The 26,157-nt window shown below is 31.3% G+C and overlaps 3 protein-coding genes across 13 annotated transcripts in view; all 3 read right to left on the minus strand.

Moving 5' to 3' along the window:
- LOC111709519 (titin) overlaps nt 1-397 on the minus strand; it is a 68,964-nt gene extending 68,567 nt beyond the window's left edge. For all 10 annotated transcript variants that reach the window (XM_023483234.1, XM_023483225.1, XM_023483218.1 and 7 more), the window contains exon 1: nt 303-397. The gene's annotated coding sequence lies outside the window, so the exon portion shown is untranslated. The remainder of the gene's footprint in view (nt 1-302) is intronic.
- A 1,332-nt stretch (nt 398-1,729) lies between these two features.
- On the minus strand, nt 1,730-24,552 carry LOC111709390 (puromycin-sensitive aminopeptidase-like protein). Its single transcript, XM_023483045.1, has 25 exons — nt 24,463-24,552; nt 23,962-24,047; nt 22,386-22,399; nt 21,582-21,667; nt 21,078-21,161; nt 20,499-20,582; nt 20,271-20,343; nt 19,252-19,323; nt 17,705-17,781; nt 13,790-13,865; nt 13,663-13,727; nt 13,539-13,609; nt 13,036-13,092; nt 12,610-12,682; nt 11,967-12,050; nt 11,116-11,273; nt 10,858-10,884; nt 10,758-10,795; nt 10,051-10,278; nt 9,670-9,741; nt 9,326-9,497; nt 5,555-5,671; nt 3,726-3,934; nt 3,318-3,453; nt 1,730-1,902 (listed from the first exon to the last, which is right to left on the minus strand). The coding sequence occupies exons 1-25, from the start codon at nt 24,524-24,526 to the stop codon at nt 1,780-1,782; spliced, it is 2,346 nt and encodes a 781-aa protein (XP_023338813.1). The 5' UTR covers nt 24,527-24,552; the 3' UTR covers nt 1,730-1,779.
- Nucleotides 13,923-17,086, minus strand: LOC111709398 (protein-tyrosine sulfotransferase). Of its 2 annotated transcripts, XM_023483062.1 has the most exons (8): nt 16,958-17,084; nt 16,692-16,838; nt 16,419-16,522; nt 15,669-15,968; nt 15,516-15,612; nt 14,863-14,957; nt 14,583-14,806; nt 13,923-14,073 (listed from the first exon to the last, which is right to left on the minus strand). In XM_023483062.1, exons 3-8 carry the CDS (start codon nt 16,491-16,493, stop codon nt 13,998-14,000), a joined length of 867 nt encoding a protein of 288 aa, XP_023338830.1. In that variant the 5' UTR covers nt 16,494-16,522; nt 16,692-16,838; nt 16,958-17,084; the 3' UTR covers nt 13,923-13,997. The 2 variants fall into 2 exon arrangements, with proteins under 2 accessions (XP_023338830.1, XP_023338823.1); XM_023483055.1 differs by having other exon boundaries at nt 16,692-17,086.
- Nucleotides 24,553-26,157: the final 1,605 nt, after the last annotated feature.

The following is a 26,157-nucleotide window of genomic DNA, read 5'->3' on the forward strand; positions in this document are numbered from 1 at the left end:
ATAAACTCATCAATGATTTTCTTAATTTAAAGAGACAATTGTTGAGAATAGATGAACAGAGTGTTTTAATTTGATAATTTTAAATCTAGACATTATTTACTTGGTGATACAACGATCGATTTGGACTTAAATTTTAGGGCTTTCTGTCGCTTCATTTATGTCTTTTTCATGTCTATTTTTAAATGAAGAATTTCCGTACAAATTGTTTCTTCTCATATCGAAACAAGGTTTATGTTAATTTCCTCCAATATGTTTGTTAAATTTATTAAATAGATCTGCGTTCATAATTATAATACACTTACCTCTATATGTGTCTATCTATGTACTAACTATTAATCACTTTATAATGTACCGCTGCTGCTTGGGGATGAACTCTCACAACTGCCTTAAATTTGCCTGAATCTGCCTCAAAAACTTTCCTACTTGGACCCTCTCCAGGTTATAGGAACAGCTTATTGGGCTGGACCTGGGGGGAGGGAGGGGGGATTTAGTAATAAACTCGAACCTTCTCTTGTAAAGATGACTTTATAAACCATTCTTAATTTCGTAGTCAAATTATTCCTTTTTAAAACAAGAGTTGTGTTGACTAACGGGGTTCTTTGATTTGTATTGAATATGATTAATTCTTTAATTTTTCATCTTTTGTTTCTTTTCCTAGAATCTTGATGTTTTTTGTCAAATTCATTTACAATTATTAAAATCCTCCTGGGGCCGAATTTTAAGAATTTGGGCTGCGGCTTAAATTTGAGACGCGGCATATAAAATAAGCTTTGTTCCACTTAAAATTGTATTCAATGTTTCAAGATTTAAGCCGGCGCTCAAGTGAAACCCGTTTTTTTCGGATATGAGACGCGGCTCAAAATTAAATTCGAACTCTGTATTCTGTTTAATGAATCTTTTAAAGAAATTTTGAAAAAAAACTTGGTGAAAAACTTGGGAAAAAAGTCCCAATTTCTTCTAGAATCCAGAAAAGATGTCATTAGAGAAAGAAAGCCCTGGTTTTTGAATTCCTGTGAGTTTTTGCAGCCACGCATTTTCTAACCCCTATTTTTTAAATCCAATGTCGTAGATCTTAGATATTTCCAACTAGGAATTCTGTTAGATCAAATAGTTTGAATTATCAAGTGTTCATCACCAACAGGTTTCAAAGATAAAGGGATTAAAAAAATTTAGTTTGTGGTAAAAACTCCTTTTAGGACATTTTTACAAAACTTTCTAAGAAGGTTACCGGTTACAATATGTTCCGTCTATATTTTTACAAAACTTTCTTAGAGGTTACAAGTTACAATACGTTCCGTCTCTATTTTTACAAAAATTTCTTAGAGGTTACCAGTTACAATGCTTTCCGTCTCTATTTTTACAAAACTTTCTGAGAGGTTACCAGTAACAATGCGTTCCGTCTCTATTTTTACAAAACCTTCTTAGAGGTTGTCGGTTACTATGAGTTCCGTCTCTACTTTTACAAAACTTTCTTGGAAGGTAACTGGTTCCAATACGTTCCGTCTCTATAATTCTTATGTTCGACTTTTTAATCTTCTATCCTTTTCGTGGCACAGAATTTATCTTAGTGTTTTTAATTCCTGTGTGTTTGACTTTAAATTTTTATGCTAGTTTTTATTCCTAAATAAATCAATTTATTCGATATTAATTTCTTTTTTTAATCCGTTTTTTATTGTTATCTATAAAATGTAAATTTTGTAGCGTTTTCTCTCATATCATTTCTTCAATCGTTACCTATAACATTTTTTATTTTAATTTCAACAAATAAAAAAACATATTTTATATTTTTTCCATTTGTGCATGATCCCTGTCAGCTGCAGGTGTACTACACTCCTTGTACGCCAGCAGTACAGTGCTATCATCCTCCACGTCTATGTACCCGAGCACAAAATCCGCTATCTCCTGAAATATTCGCGGATTTCAAAAGTTTGCAGCATTGACTTCCCTTTCCTAATCAATATTTTCCTTTCCCGTCTTTCCTGTCCTTATCTTCCTAAACTTCCTGTTTGTAAGCTTTTGAACATTTACAGAGAGCTTCATAAACATTTCGACGAAATAATAGTTGTAAATGAAAATTAAGAAATAATAGCTGAAGCAAAAAACTATTAATTTTGAGTTAAATTCAATTTTTGACACATCCCTTACCAACTTCGCTTCATTTCAAGTACCGGGCCGAATTTCAAGCAGCTAGAGAAAGCTGCACAGTACAAATACAGACTATTTATAGAGCATTTCTAGTTTTTTTGCAAACGTTCACTTTAAATAGTATTTTAAGACATTGAATAATTTTGTTTTAAAGATATTTTAATTGACCTATATACTTTTTATGTATGTAATTAATATCTGTAACCTTACACCGTCTAATTAGAAGGTTAACGAGAGTTTTAAACTTTGTATCTGACAGATTCCTACATTCATGGACGTTTAATGTCTATATTTTATTTAGGTTATAAATACCGAGTTTACGTTATTTTTGTGTTATCTAAGTTTTTCCTGTATTTCATATGGTGCTAAGTCATTTGTCCTACAATCATGTGTCCTACAAATCATTTCTGCTACACATCATTTGTGCTACACATCATTTGTCCTACAGATCATTTGTCCTACAGAGAGGTTAAAAAACATCACTTGTCCTACACATAATTTGTCCTACACATCATTTGTCCTACACATCATTTGTCCGACACATCATTTGTCCTACACACCATTTGTCCTACAGAGAGGGTAAAACATCACTGGTCCTACATATAAGTTGTCCGACACATCATTTGCTTTATAGATCATTTGTCCTTCACACCATTTGTCCAACAGAGAGGGTAAAAAATCACTGGTCCTACATAAAAGTTGTCCGACACATCCTTTGCTCTATAGATCATTTGTCCTACACACCATTTGTTCTACAGAGAGGGTAAAACATCACTGGTCCTACATATAGTTTGTCCGACACATCATTTGTTCTATAGATCATTTGTCCTACAGAGTGGAAAAAATCATTTGTCTTACACATCATTTGTCCTACAAATCATTTGTCCTGCACACCATTTGTCCAACAAATCATTTGTCCTATACACACTATTTGACCTACAGAGCGAAAAAAATCATTTGTCCTACATACACATCATAAAATCTATACAATATACATTCTGTTACATTATATTTATATTGAATATATTTACTAACAACTAAGGGTAAAACTCATTGTTTGAAATATTTAAGGTCTAAGACATTGAAGAAACCAGAATACCAGAGATTCTGGCAAAGACTCAATTCTTTTATAAACAGACAATTATTTAAACTTAAAATATGTATCTATTAACCTGTGATATATTTCCTGTGTTCAGGAAACTGATGACGTCACAGATTATTTGTGCTCTGGAGAAAGGGTGAATAATGTCGCGTTCAATTCTCAAAACTTCACCGATTATTCTCCAGTTCTCAGAATCATAGTTTACTCTAAAATTTTATGAAATTATAAAAAATAATGAGTCTTTGTCACATACTCAAATTGTCCAATCTCTATGTTGTAAACTTGTGATATTTCAAACGTAGATAACTTTATCTATCAGAATTCATAGTTTGAAATATCTAAGGTTTCCGACATAGGGTTGCAAAGATATACGAATTAGAAAATCATAGTTTGTGGCCAAGACTCAATTCCTTTGTGAAAAAAAAGTTCACGCAAAAAAACATTTATGCTTATTATAGGATGGATCCGAAATGTTTACCTAAAGAACCCTGCAGCTTGATGGTTAAGAATATAAGTATATCCTATAGGAACATCAATCTCAAAGTTAGAGTCTGTATTCTTCAACCAGAGAGAATAATCTGTATCCGGACCAACTCGGATAGAGATAGGAATCGGCCAAATTTTGGACGAATCAGTTGCTCCGTCTGTGTTATACCACTTCTGCTTGAGATTAAGAATACCTGTCTCCTGGGTCAAAAATATTATTTTTCTTTCCAGATTTAGATCAGAATATTACATACAGTACATGCCTTTAGATCAGAATATTACATACAGTACATGCCTTTAGTTCAGAATATTACATACAGTACATGCCTTTAGATCAGAATATTACAGTACCTGCCTTTAGATCAGAATATTACAGTACCTGCCTTTAGATCAGAATATTACAGTACATGCCTTTAGATCAGAATATTACAGTACATGCCTTTAGATCAGAATATTACAGTACATGCCTTTAGATCAGAATATTACATACAGTACATGCCTTTAGATCAGAATATTACAGTACCTGCCTTTAGATAAGAATATTACAGTACCTGCCTTTAGATCAGAATATTACAGTACATGCCTTTAGATCAGAATATTACATACAGTACCTGCCTTTAGATCAGAATATTACAGTACCTGCCTTTAGATCAGAATATTACAGTACATGCCTTTTGCCGACTTATTTCTATACCGCCCTATAGTATCTATCTATATATATATATGTTGTTCAAAGAATTGTAACTACTGAGAATCGTCATGACAGACGTGAAACATTATGTTTGGTATAATTCTTTTTTTAATAAAAATGTGAAGTTAAAAACTGAAATATACATATATATATATATATATAAAGTAGGAATCTCTGTTTGTCTTTTGTTTGTATGTCGGCAATAATAACTCAGAAACCCCGATTTGCCTCAAATTTTACACGTGCCAAGGTTATAATGCAAGGAAAGTCATTTCAGAGGTATGAATCTTTTTTACTGCAGTGTACTGTCTCTGGGCGGTAATGTAAACACAAGACGGATGTTGAAGCCTGACATGGGATCCATCTTTCACAAAAAAATGAAAATGAAATATTCTGGTCATAGGAAACTATTATGTGAATTATCAATATAATCATAATTTAATGGTTTTAACCTCCTCGGATACTAAACGAACACTGATGCATCTAAACTTGTTTACAAATTCCGACCAGAGCGAACTGGTTTCAATACGTACGCAGAGTGTACACAATTGCATTTAACTTTCCTTGAATTATAACCTTGGCACGTCCTAGATATGTGAAAATTTAACATGTTAAAGAATGTTAAAATTTTGTTCTTTTTAGAAAATCTGAGAATTACTATGATATGAGCTCGGAAAAAGATCAGTAAAAAACAAGCAAACTGAAAGAGTGAAAGTTTTTATAATATACTTACCTGGAAACTTATTGCTTGTTAATCCACAAATAAATTTAACCAACAGTGGAATTGTTTCTTAATTTGATAAATGAAATGAAAAAGATTAAGCATTAATCCTCAAATTTAAATTGTCCACTGTACATATCGAGATTCATCGATCGGAATTTTAAGTAATCAAAAGTTTCCAGCTCAGACCAATTAAGCTTTGATAAAAGATATGGTTCTACAAGAAATGTTTTAGTTTTTGTTTTTCCATTGATCTTTCCAGGCTTCATGTTACAGAAAATTTGCTTGGTCTACTCTACACTTTTATAGTTCAGTCTGGACAGTACGACAGTGTGACAAATCGCATATACAGTACATGTTGTACAGGCTCGGATCATGCAATAATCTGTAAAAAACACACAATATTTTCCTGGTTGTATTCAGCAGTAACCAGAGGAAACCCGGCAGTATTTGTCCAGGACTTCATAACCTCCGTAAAAGAGGATAACCCAGCTTGAGGCCAGGTACCGTCCTCCAAACCAGCAGCCTATTGGGGTAGAATACAGCCTTTAAATGGAATGTTGGCGTTATGGAGGAGGATATTTTTCAATGGTCGTATCTTTAAAAAGTTAAATGTAAGATTTATGTATCAGCACAGCCAATTAAAGAATAAAATTTTTGTTTTGATACAGGGTTAAGAATACCTATTGCAGGGTCACTTTATATACTTTAAAAGTCTAAAAAAGCAAAAAACATTTTTATATGCTAAATCATAACACAAATTTAGATATTCCCATTTACGTTTAATTTTAACTTTAATAATTTATTTTAATAAAAGTTTACAATATCTTTAAATATCAATGTGATATCAGATGGAAACATTTTGAGACTTCTATATTTCTTGTTTTTCATTCTTTCTTCTTGATCGTCCATTACTCATTAATACTTCAATCATACTTTGGCTAATTTTGATAATAAAAATAAATGAATTTTTTGGATGTTTCTGCAGCTAGCCAAATTGTAGAAAAAGAACTATTTGTTCTAGCCCTGTATCTGTATTCTGAGAGTGGCAAAGTTACCCTCTCCCCTTGTTTTGTTTTAAATTTTGCTTGAGTCATGTTACTGTTTCAGTTCCTGCATGCATACACACTTTCAATGGAATTTTTTTGGTGGAAGGGAGGGGGACGGGGCGTTTTACACATTTTTTATCTTGATTAGGACATAGAAGGGGGATGGGACGTCTACCATCCTGTGTATTTGTCTTCATTCGCTATAGGTGAAAAAAATTAGACAGTGTAAAGCTCAAATCCCCTTCTAAATTTTCCTGTTTAAAGTTTTCTTCTTCTTTCTTCTTTCTTGTTTATCTTGTTTTAGGCCCCCATCTCTACTGTCAAGAGATTTTCCTTCCCCTCTTTTTCTCTTCAATTTATTTTTTCTTCTTGCTTCTTGTTTCTTTTTTTACACTTTAAGGCCTTTCGAAATAGTTCTTTTGACATCGAGTTGTGAAGCAGGTAAGAGAGAGATAAGGAGGTTTGTAGGAGCTGAAGATGAAGTTTTGTTTTATCCCATTTCAAAGCTCAACTAAATATCATCATAACTAACTTTCGAGATGGGAAATATTGATCCTCTTCTCATGAGCTGATTATAAACAATCTGCAGAGGGATTTCTGATTGAAGACTGGACTAATTAAATATTGGTTAATCCATTCGTTCAAATAGAAAAAGTTTAGCTGATTCTATTCATTTAAAGTTATAGCACTTCAAGAAAATTATCAAATTTTGTTCATTTATTTGCATTTTATAATCCCATTTTTATATTTCTGTTGCCCAATTATTTTGTAATATTTAACTGTTTTGTTTATCTTATATTTTGGTATCTCAAACTCTTAACTGAAGTTTCTCCTTCTAGATCATGATAAACATCGTACGAAAGTATATTTTGCATCAGAGGAATTCAAAAACTTCTAACTTGAATAAAATGAGCTGGATTTGGTAACAAGCTCTCATCACTATATATTTTCAACTTGTTGTCATAGACCTTTAATATTTTAAACTGTCAATTCAATTAGATTTAAGATAAAAATAACAAAGGTTTACACCAGATAAGGTGCAAAAGATATGGGGTTTGGAAAATTTGAGAGTGAGGCTAAAACTTAGCTCCTTTGCTTTAAGATGGCTAGTTTATACTATTCAATCATAAATTTGGTGTATACAGTCATAACCGGAAAGACCCGGAATTAATTGACAGTTAATCAGACGACTTTACATAAATATCTATGCTAATTTTAAGCGCACAAGAAAGACAGACCACATTTTGAAATTGCCAGGACTATTTATTTATTATTATTGCTTCATTAATCATATTTGTAAAATTAGATTGTAAAGTTGTCTGTTTAATTATGATAAACTCTGCAACATTACTAGATCACATATTTAGTAATTCAGATCCTGAGTCAAAAGAATGTGGAATCATCTACTCAAGTTTATCTGACCATTTACCAGTTTTTTCATTGTCTAAATGTACACAACATGAAGATAATATTGATAGCAAACCAGTTCTAATTAGAAACACTTCAATCGAAAATAAAACCAAGTTTAAGGAAAAATTGTTACTCAATGACTGGACTCATGTTTTGATAAATGAAGATCCTTCTACAGCCTTTTCTGAATTTTCTAACACTTTAAATAATATTTATGAAGAAAGCTTTCCATTTATCAAATATAAACCAAACAAAAATAAAAATTCTGTTAACCCTTGGTTCACTTCCGCCTTGCTAGTGTCAAGAAAACAAAAAGAAAAATTATTTAAGAAAAAAATCCTGAATCCAACTACAAACAATTTAGAAACTTTTAGAAAATATAATTCTGTTTATCGCACAACAATAAAAAAGGCCAAGACTAGTTATTTTTCTTCAAAATTTACAGAATACTCAAAAGACATCAAAAAGACCTGGTCTTTACTGAACTCTATTATATCTTCTAAGAAAAAAAGTCATTCAGTTCCTGATATTTTCACTGATGATGAAAAAAGTTTTGTGGGATCTGCTGAAATAGCAGAGGGTTTTAATGACTTTTTTGTGAACATTGGACCCAGATTGTCTAGTTATATTCCGGATTCTAATGTTAATTTTGAAACATATCTGAAGGAGCCATCCAAGGAAAATTTTGTGTTTGCAAATATTACACCAGAAATTATTCTTGAAACAGTGAGTAAACTTAAACCTAAAAACAGTTCAGGTAAGGACAATATTTCTACCAAGCTACTGAAGGAAATAATTGAAAGTATTGTCTATCCTATAGCGCATTTGTTTAACCTTTCTNAAATGTACAATGTACATTGTTTTTATCTGCAATTCTCATTCGTTTATAGTGGGCCAACCAATTAAAACAACCTACTCTGGTTAGGCGGGTCCAAACTACATAGTAAATTGTGATTTTTTTATTTGTATTATCTCGTGCTTTGTAGTTGAATAAAAATATGAAAATATGAAATGAACTCCGGGTCTTCCTGCAGTTATGACTGTATGTAATAAATTTCCAAACTTTAGGCTCTTCCTGCCATTACTACGTTTTTTTGGGGCACCATGTATAAATATAAATATACGGACAATATACATGATGAAGTATTATTTACATATATGTTATATATAGGGTACCTGAAATCTATAAAAAATAAGATTAACAGCTAGCCTAGTAGATTGATATTTATGATGACATTTATGTTTATGTAAGTAATAAAATAATTTTTCCTATGGCTTCGCCTAAAGTGAAGGATGGATTTCATATGTTAATAAATCAGATATTAAAGGGACTGTAGACTTAATTTCAAGTAATCTTTTATTTAAAAAGGGGCATTTTTGAGACATAACCGGGTGTGAATCATACATGCCACTCTTTAAACGGAGAGTAAGTTAAAATTACTTCTACACTCTTCACTCCCTAACTCTTCTCTTTAGAACAAAGAACAAAGAAACTGAGTTCTTGCCACGAATTCAAATTTTGTAATCCCTATATCTAATGATATACAGTATGCACCTTTGATATTTAAAACTTAGACCATTTGATCTAACAGAATTCATATTTTACATATCATAAGTCTTCGACATCTGGTTGTAAAGATATAAGGATAAGAAAACCAGTGTTTGTGGCAAAGACTCAATTATTTAGCAAATCATTACAATTGTTTTCATTGTCTTCTTACCTCTAAAGATGAGAATAGATCTTCCTCAATTGAATTCTTGAACGCCATCTTCCCAAGGTAATCAGAAAGTCCTTTTATCAGCGTATCTCGGGTTAAAATAAACTCCATCATTCTAATTATACTTCCTCCTTTGTGATAAGTTATTCCTCCAAACTTGCGTTGAATATCCCCCCTGGAACCAGATTTAATGAAGTTGAGCTAGGTCAGAGACGGTTCAACCACGTTTATTGAATCGTTGATTAAGTATTTGTTCATGTTCCATAGATGATAACTACAGATAAGTATTTATATGAATCTACTTTAGGTAGTTGAGCGACCTAGCTCAAATTCATTAAATTCGGTCCCTAGAGACATAATCGTCGGATAGAGCCCAGCTTAACTCCGGGTTCTCATCTTCTTGCATAACAACCAGCATCCTTCATAGAGATGGACATCATTTTTGTGAACGAACAAAATTTTTTAGAACAAATGAAATTTTTCGTAAACAAAAACGAACAATGAATAAACGACTTGGATCGTTCAGAGAAATGAAAAACGAAAGAATAAAAAACCAAACAAAAACAAACGATTTTAAACGATCGTGTTTTCACTGAATGAACGATTTTACTGAATTAACGATAACGATCTTTCTAAGTGCGATCATTCGATGAGAAAACGAGCAAAATTAACGATAATTTTGAGAACGAACTAAATGAAAAAAGCAGAACGCGCCCATCTCTAAATTCCTATGCGCTACAAATCTACCCCAGGAGTTTAAATCAGGGGTAAGTATATCTCCTCCTAGATGGGAAACATAGGTTGCAAACCCTTCATTTAACCAGGTCTGACTCCAGGACTTCATTGTGACCAGGTTCCCAAACCATTGATGCGCTAACTCATGGAGAACTACTTCTGTTACTCTCCAATGTCTCTCAAGGTCTGCTTCCTCTTGATCATACAGGATAGTATCAGGACTAAAGGGTGTTTTTTTAACATTTATAGGAATTATTTTTCAAAACAATACATTTTTTAATTTGAAAGTTCTATAGCCATAAACTAAAGGATCTAGCAGTACCATCAAGTTGTAATTTTCTCTTTTTATATATCTGCCACTTTTTATATTTTATATTTCAAACCATTGATTATGCTGGATCAAATATTCAAAGTAAAGTTTGACAAATGTATTAACTTGGAAGTGAGGAAAGTGTTCAGTTCCTTAGTTTGGTATCCAAAATATGTAATTGACATGGCATGATGATCTCTAGCTTCGCGCCTTGCTCTCAATATATATAAAAATTTTATAAAAATGAAAGAAATCGAGTTTTTGACACAATAATCTCAAATTTGATATTTCAAAGATATAAGAATTAGAAAATCAGAGTTTGTGAGAACTCAATTCCTTTACATCATTGGAAATTTTTTTAATGGATGCCACAATGATTTTCAATTTCACCTGTACAAAACCAAACCCCAGTTTTCCATAGCACCACCCTTAAACAATAAAAAAATGTTTTTCAAATGTATTTTTATTTCATTTTGTGATGAGCAGTTACCTTCCCAGGGACAGAAACCATATCCATCTGAGAAGAAATTATTTCTTAGTTGATTTTTAAGTAATAGATTTAGATGAAAAAATGTTCGATGGAATTAAACTGTTTTTTCTCTTTGGATTATTTTGAATTTTACCCATTTCAGCTAACACAATAAATGTCTTTAGAGCAAACATTTGTAAAAAAATATGGAACTATGTTTTGCTTTTTTTTAAACAAAATTTGTACCCCGGGCGTAGGATAAAAAAAAAGAATAATTTCCTTAGGTAATGGATAAAATGAATTGAACAAGTTTTCATAAAGTTCCAAAGCTTGCATCCCAAGGTCAGCAGAGTAATTTCCCAGACCCTTCTCTATATCCTGGCGGTCAGACCATACTGTTAGAAATCTGTCATCATTGCTAGAGATTCCAATAAAATCTGAAATATTACATTTTAATATAATTCCACAACTTCAAAAACTGAGTAAGCAACTTAATTTCCTATTTTCTAATTTTTATATCGTTGCAACATGATGCATGGGCCATGGTGGTATAAAGTTTGATATTTAAATTGAGATCGGTATTTTGTGTGAAGTTTCGTTAATCTTAAACTTATTGTATCTCGATATCCAATGTAAGCGCTTTAAAATTTGAGGATAATAAAAGTTATCAACGGAATATCGATAAGGAATTAAATTATTCCGTTGGTCTGCTTCCAGGATTCACATCAAAAAAGTTCTGATCTATCGCAGTATATACTGCTTAAAATATTACAGGTGTATGCCATCAGGTGCAATTTTAACATTAAAGGTACTGGAAGCGTAATTTCGAGTCACCCTCCATGAAAAAATGGCGATGCTCGATGCACAACGGTACCCTTGAAACTTTATTCTGATTAAAATGTGAAAGATACCCTCGGTTTTCTGACTCAAAAAGTGTTATATTTATGAGTTTCTCAATTGCTTCTTCAAAACAAGAAATGTTAAAGTCACTTTCGCAGATAAACCGCAAATGAAAATAAATAGTTTAAAGAAACAAAACATCGAGCATTGACATCTTTGCATAGAAGGTCCCTTCCAGTTCCTTTAAGAATTAGAAAATTTAAGAATGTTAAAAGGAATCAGGGTTTTACCTGAAATTGAGAATGCAATTAAGTAGGTTGACATTGGAACCGTTGTTTGGAATATCTCTCTTTTCCAATCCTCATCAACATCAACTGGAAAAATAATATTCTTGAAAAACAACATCAATTATAGTTGAGTGTTTTGGGTCAAAAGTTTATAATGTATCACGCTAGAGTTCGTTAAAATGTATCAAAAGGGTGATACAGTCGGGCCCATAAAACTCTGAAAAAGTAGGACGACATTTTGACAATCCTATGGGTATTTGATGAGGTTATAAAGCAAATAGTAGCAATTTCTTTAAAATAAACTAAATAAGTGACATGAGTCTGTGTACACTGTACACTGTACAATTGCCATGTTTCATGTTTATTGGACTGATGAGTCTAACAGTCGTCTTCCTAATCCGCAGTTTTATTCGTCTCACTTCGCTCAAATATAGCTGGCTAAACGGCTGGACCAAATTGACATTTTTTTAGAGAACTTTTGGGTACTCTGGGGGTAACAAAGGGTAAAAAATCAAAATAGTTTTTCAACAATCTATATTTTTCAAAAAAACAACTAATTATTTTTAATTACACAGGCAACACCAGGCACTTTCAGCTTGTCTTGTATAAGCGATAAAATTCTAAAAACAAATCACAGTTGTCCTACCCGTTCCTAAGCTAGGCATATTTGAAAGCACATTCCATCCTTCCAGGAAATCCACCGAAATGTCAAAAGTTGCCTAAACAGTAAACATGAGAAACATAAAAATGTAGTTAGCAAATGCCAATTATCTGATAAAAGGGCTGTTTTCCAGAGAATTTCTGATAAATATTGGCATCAAAAAGATCAAACATTTTATTTTGTTTAGTGATAATTTATTATCACTAAAGCAATACAATGTTTTTCTCATAAATTAACTATAGACTTTCTTTTTAAACAATTTAAAAAATTTGGTTAAAAAGAAAAAAAAATTGTTTAAAAATGCAGGACAGTAATTAACTAATATTAAAAAGATATTTATAGGCTTTATAATTTCTTTAACGTTTTACAAAATCCAAAAGTTGATTTTTTGTGAATTTTCCCTTTAAATACCTTGTAATCAGGATTATCTATGCATGGAAATGCATTTCTTGCGGATGTTGATTCAAACTAAAAAATAATTCTTGTGAATTAAAACGATCAGAACGACATTTAAAAGTCTTTGTTTACAAAAGTTTTAAAATTGATTTAGGTGATTATTGAACTAAGTTTTTGCCACAAACTCTAATTTTCGAATACCAATTATTTTGCAACCCAATGACGTAGACCTGAGATATGCTAAACTATGAATTTTTTTAAATTAAATAATCTAAGTTTGAAATATAAAATATTGACACCACCAAGTGGCAAAGATATCTATAAAATAAAGCTCTTCGTTCATATACATATATGTTAGCTATAGATGGCCAAACGGCTGAACGGAATTGGCTTAAATGTCTTGAGGAAACCCATGGGTACCCTGAGAGTAACAAAGGCTAAAAAAGCTAGATTTTTTTCAAAATCGATATATTTTCTAATTCGATTATATTTGAGTAGATTTTAAAATTTTCTGTTACCTGGGTAAACCAGCAATACTTCTCTTCTCCTTCTCTACACTTTGTTTTATACAAACCATACGCTGAATAATCTAAACAGCAAACATTTAAATTATAGCTTTTTTCAAGTTTTTCTTATAGATACCTCCTCTTGAGAGATTTGCAAAGAAATTCATTTGAAGGCTGTACTCTGCTGATTTAAGCAAAATCCTTAAACATATTTTTATGAATTATTTAAATGTTAAAGTAAAATATGATTGATAATGGTTCACCTGTCTGATTTTACACCAGCTGTACTTTTTTGGAAGTCAAATAGAAGGGTGTCAATTGACAGATCTTCATCTCCATCTGAATCCATGTTGCTTTTTCAATATTGCTTTAATCCTGGCTTTTAATAGGATATTAATTAACAAAAAATTTATTAAAATCATAAAAAATATCAGATATTTACAAATAAAAACATTAGGAGCTGCACAAAAATCATTTATTTTTATCCATTTCTGATAACATCAGTTGAGCTTTTTCTTCCCACAGATTCTTCTGAAGTTCCAATTCCCTGTTTAAAAATTACCTTAGAGTATATATTTTTAAAAATAAATTCTCAGAATTTGAAAGAAAAAGTTTGTAACAAGTTTTCATTGGATTTTAAAAACAAAAATGTTTTTTTTAAGAACAGTTACTTTTGTCATATTTAAAGAAAAATGGCTCCTGTTTTAAAAATAAGATCAAATTTTCTAAAAGGGACTGTAAGTGTAATTTCAAGTGACCCTCCATGCAAAGACGGCAATGCCAATTATTTGATTGATAATCTGAAAGATATTGCCATTTTCTAGGTGTAAAAGTGTTTGATTCTGCTAATTCCTAAATTTTTACTTGCCATAAAAATGCGCAAGTTTTGTAGAGAAAGCACAAAATAAAAATAAATAGTGTTCAAAATTGACATCTAATTCAAACATGATCAAACAAAGGTTTTTAAGAGTAAAAGTTAAGAGTTAATCGCAAATTGCCTTCTTCACATGGATGGACTCTTAAAATGGCAATTACAGTCCCTTTACTGGAGATAACCTTGTTATGTTCTGAACTTCAACATCAGGTTCACCAAAGACTGGTGGATTTTCTAACGGATCATAACCAAGGTGGGGCAGCATTGGTGCAATCAATGGCATTCTATCCAGGATATCCTGGGAGTAGTAACCAACCCATTTTGTCAAAGCCCCGATATTTATAGGTTGGATAATTTGATCCGATGATCTTTCTCTGTTTGATACTCGGATACCATGTTCTCCTCCCTGAAGTTAACAATTGTGAAAGGTTATTTGGTTTAACGATGTTCTGCTTAGTTCACCTTGTTAACAAATAATTCATGATGTAGAACAGTTTCATCCCAGGGCAAATTTAAGAATTTGAGTATTTTTTCCATGCTGCTTCGAGGATGAAGAACTGTATTAAAGGGTTTCATGAGATATCACCATGGTTTATATCTAGATGATTCCGTTTGCTGTTTTGCATTAATTTTTTCTGATTGATTGAATTTAAATAAAGAAAAAGTTGGATAGTGATTGTGTCTACAATCTCTATTGAGTCTACAATCTCTATTGGTTCTGAATTTACGCCAAAAGCGTCACTGAGACCTGATTGGATTTTATTCTACTTTAGAATTGTGGATATCGAGATCAATGATTGATCTTCTCTTTTTTTAATTTCAAGATTAATTTAATCTCAAGTTTGTATTAACAAGTGTTTATAACTTTACCAATCTCGAGTTACGTTTGGAGAAACCAGAACAGTCAATCACAGAAGCCGGGAAATTTGAAATTTTGCACGCCATATCGACTAAACTTTTATTGGTTGGAAACTGACAAGGAGAGAAGAAGAGAGAAACAGTACCCACATCGGATATTCAGATTAAGCAATTAGAACTTGAAGTATTCAAATCTAAAGTTCCCATCACGGACGCCATAAGAAAATACTAGCCTTTTTTGTTCATAAAATACTTTCCTAGTTGTTCATACTGCACTTTCATACATCTACTATGACCGACTAGTTCACATTGATTGTCCATTTTTGAAACAGCAGCATTCCAACTCTCTAAAGCCTGAAAGACTTTTTTTTATAAATATTTTATAACAGATTTTGTAAAATTTGTATCACCTCCTCAGGGTTGTCATTGCTATACCCACTTATTGTTATTTTTCTTGTGACTATAGAGTGTACAACAGCTCTACCATCTCTAACCATGAACAACCACTTAGATTTAGGGAATAGCTTTGACACATACTCTCCATTGTTTAACAAAAGAGGATCCTTGTTGCATAGAACTTTAGGAGGTGGTCCATGCTGAGCTATTGTCTCAAGGGTAAAAGCAGCCATTGCTCGATGGATTATTCTATCTGATATCCCTCCTTGTATTAATCTTGGTCGCTCCCCTGGCTCCTCGAATATTCTCCGCAACTAGATTTGTAACAAGGGTATATATTTTACACAAATGAGAGATTTTAATCTTAGAAATTTAATCATTTACAACTAGTTTACATGGGAGTTAAGGGAACTTTACTTTACCAAGGGTTTCCAAGACCAATCTTGCCTACAAAACAACCAGAGCAGAGCTAGGGATGTTTTGTAGTCAAAATTGGTCGAGGAAACCCGTGGTTAAGTATAATTTTTAATTTCCCAATAAAGTAGTTATCTACATTTTTATTGTCTTCTGAGATGCAAATGCGCAAAATTTTCACAAAAACTTTTCAGAGCAAGTTCTTATTTTACTTTATTGTCCCAAGGAATGTTAAGTAACTTAACGTTCTTCTGTTGGGGGGAATCATAGGTAAGTAATGTTTGTGTAAAGGTGGTAAAAATTATGATTAGATGATTTTTGTAAAAATCAAATCTGTGAAACACCCTTACAGATATAAGATGGGGTAGAATTCTTGTTTCTTCACCACATCTAACAAATTCATGGGCATCTAACATAGCTCTCATTAGTGTAGTCCCTGATCGAGGATGTCCACCTGGTAGAAGTACTTTTTTCTTTAAGATCATTTATTGAATTTATAATTGTTTTTCTGATGTTTGGGCCCATACAATGTTTCCGACTTTCAACCCCTGAATTTGCAAAAATATGATAATCAAGCAATAGAGTTCAAATGTGAAGACACATTTTTAATACAAGTACTTTTCCTATGAAGATTAATGGATGCGTCTGGCTATCATAAACATGCTTGACATTGTTTTGATCAATCACTATTGCTACAGGTCCATCACTTTCTCTAACTTTGTCTGTTATAGCTTGTTTTTCACGTAGTTTATACAAAAGAACAAGAATCACTGCAATAACCATAATTAATCTTAATGCATATCTAACTTTGACTGAATTAAGTGAGTTTTGTAATCTTGCTCGAGAAATAGAGGACTTCATTTTTTAACAATCCTTCATTGAATGGAACCTGTATTGTAATTTTTTCAGTCGGATTGGAGGACAAGCTTCTTATTCTTCTAGAAATAACAATCACAATTTTAAGACCATATTCCGGCTCAGCTGTGGGAATCTAACTGAAACCTGAACCCTTCAAGTATAAAGTGTTGTAATCCTAAGTGAATGATTGGCTTTCTATTATAATAAAGTTTCAATCGTTCACAATAAATTGAATAGCAGCTGTACTTCTGAGTAGAGTTTTATGCCATAGGATGTACAATACATGTACAATATAACTAGATTGAAGCCAAGTACAATTGTCATTGTTCAATATTTTATTTATAAATATTACTAAGGATTTAATTATTTCTCTGAAAATGAACTATTCAGAGATAAATAAATCATAACAGCATAAATTACAACATATTTGGTGACAAGACTAATTCAATTAAAGATTGAAAGAAAATACTTTTATTCTGATCTCATTGTATTTATCTCTTAAATGATGTGTAAATAGTAGGGTTTGCAGCAAAACTGAAAAATAGTTTCGCGAAAATTTCGCATTTTTTGAAAAATAACAATTTTCAATTTTTTCGCGAATTTTCGCTTCAATCGGTTTTGCGAAAAAACGAGAAATTTTCATGGAATAAGAAAAGCTAAAATTTCGCGAAAATAAGAATGAAAAATTAAAATGTTAATAAGACAAAGAAGGATGATGGTTTGATGGTTGGTCTTTTTTATATCAAGAAAATGTCTGTTTATATTCAACATGGATTTCCTGAGTTGGTAATGGTGGCAGAAGTTAGGTCTAGACCATCCACGTGGAAATATATAAATTCAGATCTATCCTCCTCACTGTTAAAAATATAAAAATCAAGATCAATTCCGCTTACTGTTAAAATATATAAATCAAGATCTATCCGCTCACTGTTAAAAATATATAAATCCTGATATATCCTGCTCAATGTTGAAAATATATAAATCCTGATCTATCCTCCTCACTTTTAAAAATAAATAAATCAAGATCTATCCCGCTCACTGTTAAAAATATATAAATCATGATATATCCCGCTCACTGTTAAAAATATATGAATCAAGATATTCAGATATTACAACCTATAGTCATCGATTAATTTTCGACGCATTCGTAGATAGTTATATTTCATAATATTTTTTATTCGTTTTGTATACAATGCATTTCAACGCCAAAATAGTTGGCCACCAAATGTCTCTGCTCTCGATGCTTTGACAGCTAGCGGTTTTTAAGTGCATTGTGTAAAAAACAAATAACAATTTTATGGACGCAACAGATAGAAGTAAAATTAGTAGCGATCAGAAGCGATTATTTTTCGCCGTAAGTCTATACCCCCATTCATTTTTCGCAAACGCTCCCTAAAACCATTCTTTATTTTTTTACAAGGTCTGTAATTTTTCTTCATTTTGAATTAAAGTTGGCTTGGCTTTTTTAAACAACTTACATGTAATATTTTTAAATTTAGTTAATGTGAAAAATATCAATATTTATACAATAAAACTAAACAGAAACACCCTTTTATCGGAGGATGATCCTTTGACAAATAATTATTCCACTATTAAGTTTTTATTTATTAAAACTTACTAAAAGTAGTTTGATAATAAGAGGGTTGTGTTTAAAACTATTTTTAGAGGAATTTTATATTTTTAAATAAATTTAAAGTCGAGCAAGATTTGATTCATTAAAAATGTACGATGTTTTCTTTAATTTCAAATAATAATATAATATTAATCTATTTTCTTTATTCTGTTTTAAAATGTGCCGAAATATTTATGAAAATCCACACAAAAAAAAACAAGTTTTGTGGGAAGAGAAAAAACTTTCATTCCAGATCCTGCGATATAAAAAATTCGGGAAAATAAGATTCAGGTCCAATCAGTCACAGAGCTGATTTAAGATTTGAGTTTTCGGATTTAAGTTGAAACTTATTTTTGAATTGGGTTTTATAAACCAGTTTAATATTGTATTTGGCGGATTTTGATAGTTGGAATTGCGAAATCAAGAGGTTTGATTAGAGTAACACTCATGTTAAGACTGTTTATAATTTCTCCACTAAAACCATCCAAGGTCGGTTTTATTTTCATTGGGACTACCTCCTTAAGTTAAGTTTAAGAGCTGGCTGGCAGTTGTTGATCACGTGCACAAGCTGTCATCAGCTGATTCAGAAGTTGTGTTTTATATATTGAGCCTTAAATTTGGGTCTATGGAATTAAGACTCGAGCCAAAGCTTTTAAATCGAGGACTCAGGGATCGTGAAATTGAGCTGAGAGTAAGATAACAATTTTACTCACTTTATAAAATCCATTGTGATTGCTCCAGTATACTCTATGTTTGATAAGGTAGATAAATAATCAGGACGTAAACTGAAAAAAATTGCTTTATAAAAACGTGTTTACTTAATGCAGAGCCTTAAACTAATAGTCTTTAATTTTTATTGTGTCACTTGTTGCAAGATATTTATCTTCTCAGTTATTAATTGATGAAAATAAAAGAATCAATTACTTGCAACATAATCTTAGTTTGTAACCCCTATATATGTGCGCAGCTCAACGTGTTAGAACTAAGAGTTGTCATAATATAAACTCTGTTTAACCAAATAATCCAAGTTCAAAATGTGAAATATTCAGAGCATCAGGTTGCATAGAATTTGCAAAAACTTGAAAGCGTAGTGGATTGGCACACCATTTAGGTCAAATATAGATACTATAACATCTGAGAGTGTAGTGGGGTGGGACAATATCAAGGTCCTATTTTACTATAAAACCTGAAAGAGGTGGGGTGGGACAATATCAAGGTCCCATTTTACTATAAAACCTGAAAGAGGTGGGGTGGGACAATATCAAGGTCCTATTTTACTATAAAACCTGAAAGAGGTGGGGTGGGACAATATCAAGGTCCTATTTTACTATAAAACCTGAAAGAGGTGGGGTGGGACAATATCAAGGTCCTATTTTACTATAAAACCTGAAAGAGGTGGGGTGGGACAATATCAAGGTCCTATTTTACTATAAAACCTGAAAGAGGTGGGGTGGGACAATATCAAGGTCCTATTTTACTATAAAACCTGAAAGAGGTGGGGTGGGACAATATCAAGGTCCTATTTTACTATAAAACCTGAAAGAGGTGGGGTGGGACAATATCAAGGTCCTATTTTACTATAAAANTGGTACTATATCTAGGTCCTATGATAAGGTTAAACCTAAGAGTGAGGTGGGTTGGTACTATATCTAGGTCCTAAGATAATGTTAAAACTAAGAGTAAATTCGGTTGGTACTATATCTATAGGTCCTTTTATAAACTGCAGATAAACCTGAGAGTGTAGTGGGTTGGAACTATTTCTTGCTCCAGGTCTGTTCTCAAATCATCCTCAAGGTGCAGTACCCCTAAAAAATATTTTACAGTGTGACCCACTAAGCAATAATAGTTATTATTATATTATTATAGTAATAGTTATTTAATCAATTTAGTTGTTTACACTATAATATAAACTAGTAATCCATCATAATTCATGAACCAAATAAAGAGAATGAATAAATACCTTGAATGTGTGTAGATAAAGGTTGATTTTCAAAAATAGGATTTGAAAACTTGAGTAGACAGTTCCACTCCTCTCCGAATAACTCTGATGGACAAAAACATACACTTTTATTGTCAAGCTTTGAAAAATTGATTAAAAATATCAAAAAAATCGTCTTTGATATTCGATATCTGATAAAAAAAGAATAAGTGTGCACCTTCTGAGCTTTCCAAAATGTTATCTTTCGTCGTTGAATCTTAAAAATGAACATTTAAACTTTTTTATTTTTATAAATAGAAAGCAGGACAATTTTCTCCTCAGCACATATGTTAAAGGTGCAGTGAACACAAGAAAATTCTGAAATTCAAACACGACTTTTAGAATCAAGTTACAAATGTAAACAATTTACTTTGAAAAAACATCAAATAAACTTGTTTATTGCAAAAATGTCGTCTTCATATTCCATAGTTTTCTGGTTATCATAGAACAAAAACAGTTGACCACACGATTAAGAACTGGTCAATTTGATTATCATGTTTATTGGTAGAACCGGAATTAAACCCTAAAATGGTCGGAACCTTGAGAATTTGTTTTATTTTCCTAATTGAAAGTTTTGAATTTGGATTGCACAAGTAGAATTCCATTTTTCTAGATCATATCCTTGTACAGACTCCACCAGTTCTCCTAAACACAAGTAGAATTCCATTTTTCTAGACCATATCCTTGGTGCGGAATTCGAAGGTTACAAAGTTTTAGCCTCGCCATGAAGGTCACTTACACTCTATTCAAACAGTCATAGCGTTTTTGTTTATTAAGATCTTGACTTGATTTTAACGCCAATTTATAGAACATATACAGAGCTATTTCCAATTGCAAAACATAAAAGTTGGTAGGGGGTCGATTTTTTTCAAATTTATATAATTTGGTATACCAAAGCATATTTTGGTATGAAAATTCCTATTTTTTAATATATATATGTCTTTGCAACCTGATGTCCCCGAACCTTAATATTTTAAACTATAAATTCTTCTTGACGTTTGAAATTCAACCAAATTATGGAAAATATGGTTGTTATTAGTATAACATGGAAGATGATGAACTTACCATCCTGGAAAACGGAACCATTAGGAAAGGTTGTGTAGGTGGCTACAGAGTTATCAGATAGTGTGACGGTCCAATCACAGCTCTCCCTGACGAAAACATCTGATATTTACAAATCACAATTGACTTTGTCCATTCAGTTCCCGACATATAGCTTAAAGTTTGAAGTAGTTTATTCTGTTTGAAACAGTGCTCCTTTAAAGAAGACATTTGGCGAAACATAAAAATAAAACTTTCTCTTGCATTAAAATTTTGATGAACAAATAAACTACAGAAAAGAGTTCAAATAAACCTTTAAGTACATTTAAAAATAATAATAATTTCTTTAATAAAAATGCACATTATTAAAGTTGGCATGATTTTATACAGTGAAACCCTTAGTAACGAATACGTCGGAAGAATTTATCAAATGTCGTCTTGACAATTTTTTAATGAGTTTTATACTATATTACGTAAATTTCAGTATTTGCGAAAATAAATAAATAGCCATGAATATGCGGGAACAGTTTTAAAGAGTTCCATATAATCATTTAATTAAAAAACCAAATATCTGCAACATTCCATTATCAGAAAGTGAAGAATACGACATTTGATAAATTCTTTCGATGTATTCTTTATTAAGGGTTTCACTGTATGAAAAAAGATTAAAATTATCAAGTGTACATTAAAAAAAGAACATTTTTAAAATATTACTAATGCCCTTTTTTTAATTAACGGATTATATCATTGATACTTAAATAACTTATAAAATGTTTAAATCTTAATTTTAAATTTTAATTTCCTTTCATTACATATTACGTATTCTACCTCATCAACCATTCCTGCAAACATAAAAATAAAATATTTAACGACTTTTTTGCAGATCATATAGGTCCACCTGTACAGTCTGTAAAGAATTGAATTATTAATAAAGAAGACTATTAAAACAGTACAAGTTACAAGTACAGTGAGAACCACAAATATGAGGAATCGGAAGACGACATTATTTGCAATAATCATTGATGCTGTTACAGCGAAAAAAGTTTTACTAGCAGCTTAGTAAATCATTTATTTAGTTAAATTGGTCGGTTTACACTACAACTTATTAAATCCTTTATTTAGTTAAATTGGTCGGTTTACACTGCAGCTTATTAAATTCTTTATTTAGTTAAATTGATCGGTTTACACTGCAGTTTATTAAATCCTTTATTTAGATAAATTGGTCGGTTTACACTGCAGCTTATTAAATCATTTATTTAGTTAAATTGGTCAGTTTATACTGCAGCTTATTAAATCCTTTATTTAGTTAAATTGGTCAGTTTATACTGTAGCTTATTAAATCCTTTATTTAGTTAAATTGGTCGGTTTACACTGCAGCTTATTAAATCCTTTATTTAGTTAAATTGGTCGGTTTACACTCCAGCTTATTAAATCCTTTATTTAGTTAAATTGGTCGGTTTACACTGCACAATTGATGTGCCTTAGTTAAAGTCCTAATTTAAATCTAAAATTCATCTTTCAATCCCAGAGTTTTCTGGTTCATACTCAATTTATTTACTAATCGTAACTTTGTAAAACAAAATAAAAAAATAAAAAATTACCAAATATAATTTCAGAATTGTCAAATTCTTTTGTGTAAACTTCGTTTTAATTAATTTTACAAAATATTTAAAGGGAGTGTTCGCGAAAAATGAAAAGGGGTATAGGCTTAATGCGATAAAAAAGCGCTTTTTATCGCTACTAATCTTACTTCTAACTGTTGCGTCTATAAGGAGAAAATTGTTAAAGACGTCTCATACCGAATAACATGGCGTCCATACAAATTGAGAAATTTGCAACATACGACTTAGACCGTAAAAAAATCCATTTAATTTCAAACAAATCATTCAGATATTACAACCTATAGTCATCGATTATCTTTCGCCACATTTGTATATATTTGGTATTTCATACTAGTTTTGATTTTGTTTTTTAAAATAATATTTAGCTTACAACTTGTTTTCGAACATTCCTGGAAAATATGAAAATGTCGTCTTCATTACCAAAAATCCTCGAAACAGGAAATAAATCATAACAATCAAAACATATTATGAAAAATCAACTATGTATAAATGTGGCGAAAAATAATCGATGAGTATAGGTTGTAATATCTGAATGATTTGTTTGAAATTAAATTGATTTTTTTACGGTCTAAGTCGTTTGTTGCAATTTTCTCAATTTGTATGGACACTGCGTTCTTCGGTATGAGACGTCTTTAACAATTTTCTCCTTACAGACGCAACAGATAGACGTAAGATTAGTAGCGATCAAAAGCGCTTTTTTATCGCATTAAGCCTATACCCCCTTTCATTTTTCGCGAACACTCCCTTTAATAAAACAATTTTAATTTATTTTATTTTTCTCCCTGATGAATGCAGCCAAGGATTAAATTGTCCCCATCCTGCCATGTTTTTGTCCTGTAAACTTCGAAACCATGGTTTCCCCACGATGCTGGATAATGTTCGTAAAACAAATATATTAAAAATTATAGAAAATATTAAACAAAAAACGGTTTAGCTACAAGCATTGTTTTCTTTTCATGAAGTTGTCTTAATCTTTATTTTAAATTTGAAATTTTATTTAACAAATAGAACAATTCTTTTCTAGAATATGAGATTGTATATGTTTTTCATAGATTTATTGATTAAACTGTATCCTTCATATAAACAGTATTTATCAGGGAATAAGGAAACTCATTACTTGACTCAAACTCAAATTTGCTAGTTCCTTATATTTTTAAACCCAAAGGTGTATAATACTTTTTATTTCAAACTTTATTATTTTATTTGATGTGACAGAATTCATAGTTTGCAATATCTAAAATAAATCCCATACTTGGTATAAACGTTTTTTAACGAATAAGTTCCTAAATCGTCTTGAGCTGACCCTGCTGCCACCTGGAGTACAATTATCAATAGTATTCCTCTCATCTTCGGACACTGAGAGATAATATAAACATACAATTCTTATCTGACACTGAACTATTTACTTCTTATCTTTTTCAAAAGTTTGATAACATCTAAAATTTACACAATCTGCAGACTAGCTAATTAGAACAGACAGACTTTTAAGCAATGCTATAGCACGGATTTAGATAGATATTTTTTTCTTTCCCTTACAAGCTATTGCAAAGCTTTGCATCAAAACAAAATTTGCCCTTTTAACTGGAAGAATCTTAGAATAATGAGTCATATTCATAAATAGATATTATAGTTGAGATTTCATTTAAAGACTGGAAACCATAAATAGATGTAACAATAAAATAATTTGCTTGCACGAATGGCTATAAATTGTTTTAACTATAAGAGGAAAATGACGTTAAAAAAAAATTCTTGTAAGAGCGCTTCAGGATTAAAGCTTGGCGCTCAACCTGAAATCAATTCTTAAAATATAATTTAAGAATCTACATTCTACATTTAGAAGCTACCCCCAATTTTCTAGGATTGTTTGTATCCCCCCCCTTTATGCCTGCCTCTTAGCTGTCTTAAAACTGTTTTATTTTCTAACAAGACTTTAAACTTAGCAATCATGAATTAGATTGTATAAATAGGTCCCACTCCCACTGAATAAAGGTTATCAAATTGAAATTAGATAGTTAATAACCTTACCTTCCTCATTCTCAGTTTTGATGTTTTGGTATCTTAAGTATTTTAAAAATATTGGTTTACTACTTGATTACCTCAAATTAAGAAATATGTTTTATTTTTATACCAAAAAAAGGAAATTAGTTTTTTTTAGAAGCTTATGCTGAGATGTACTCGGAAAACCCGTGTTGTCAGAGAATTGATTTGGGGAAAATTAAATAATTTCAGAAAACTTTTTTCTATAAAAAGATGTTCCACTTCCAGGGCCCAAAAGGTTTTTTAGCACAAGTATCTGAAGTAACACCTGCAGTACGAAAACAGTACAATAAAATGGCGGTTTTACACTTTTTTCGAGTTAATTCCTCTCTATTCTCTTTTGTTGCTAGGCCCCGGCTTGCTACAAAATCGGGTCACAAGGAAAGTCAGATTTTGTTAAAAGCTTAATTCCTTTATTTCATAAGAGGAGTTATAATAGAAACAATGTAAGATTTTCATCATAGCTTTTCCATTAATTTAACAGGATACTTTTTTATCACCCTGATATATATCATAACGATTAATTTTATATAAACCGAATAAGTGTTAAAACTGATGAAAACGTTCAAAAGTTTGCGGTGGTACTGCAGTGACACTTTTTTTTGAACACTTTACACTATATAATTCAATTAGGGCAGCGTCGGTTAATACGCACTATTAAATCCATAATATGCCATGCACATTTAAAACATTCTACAACTTCAGTTTTAATCTAGACATCTAGTCCAACCTCACACATCCTTGTTAAATACATCTTATATTTTTTAATTTTATATTTGTCATTTTGAAGATGTTTGTGATTGTGTTCATCTTTTAATTGTTTTAGGACTGATGATGAAGATATTTTTATCGAAACATATATCCTGAACTGGCAGTCTGTATTTTTCGAAGTTTGTTTGAGATTGCTTTAAAAACCTGTTTTAACATTTAAAAACTATGAA

The sequence above is a fragment of the Eurytemora carolleeae genome, unplaced genomic scaffold (genome assembly GCF_000591075.1).
Source record: "Eurytemora carolleeae unplaced genomic scaffold, Eaff_2.0 scaffold59, whole genome shotgun sequence".
Classification (NCBI taxonomy): Eukaryota; Metazoa; Arthropoda; class Copepoda; order Calanoida; family Temoridae; genus Eurytemora; species Eurytemora carolleeae.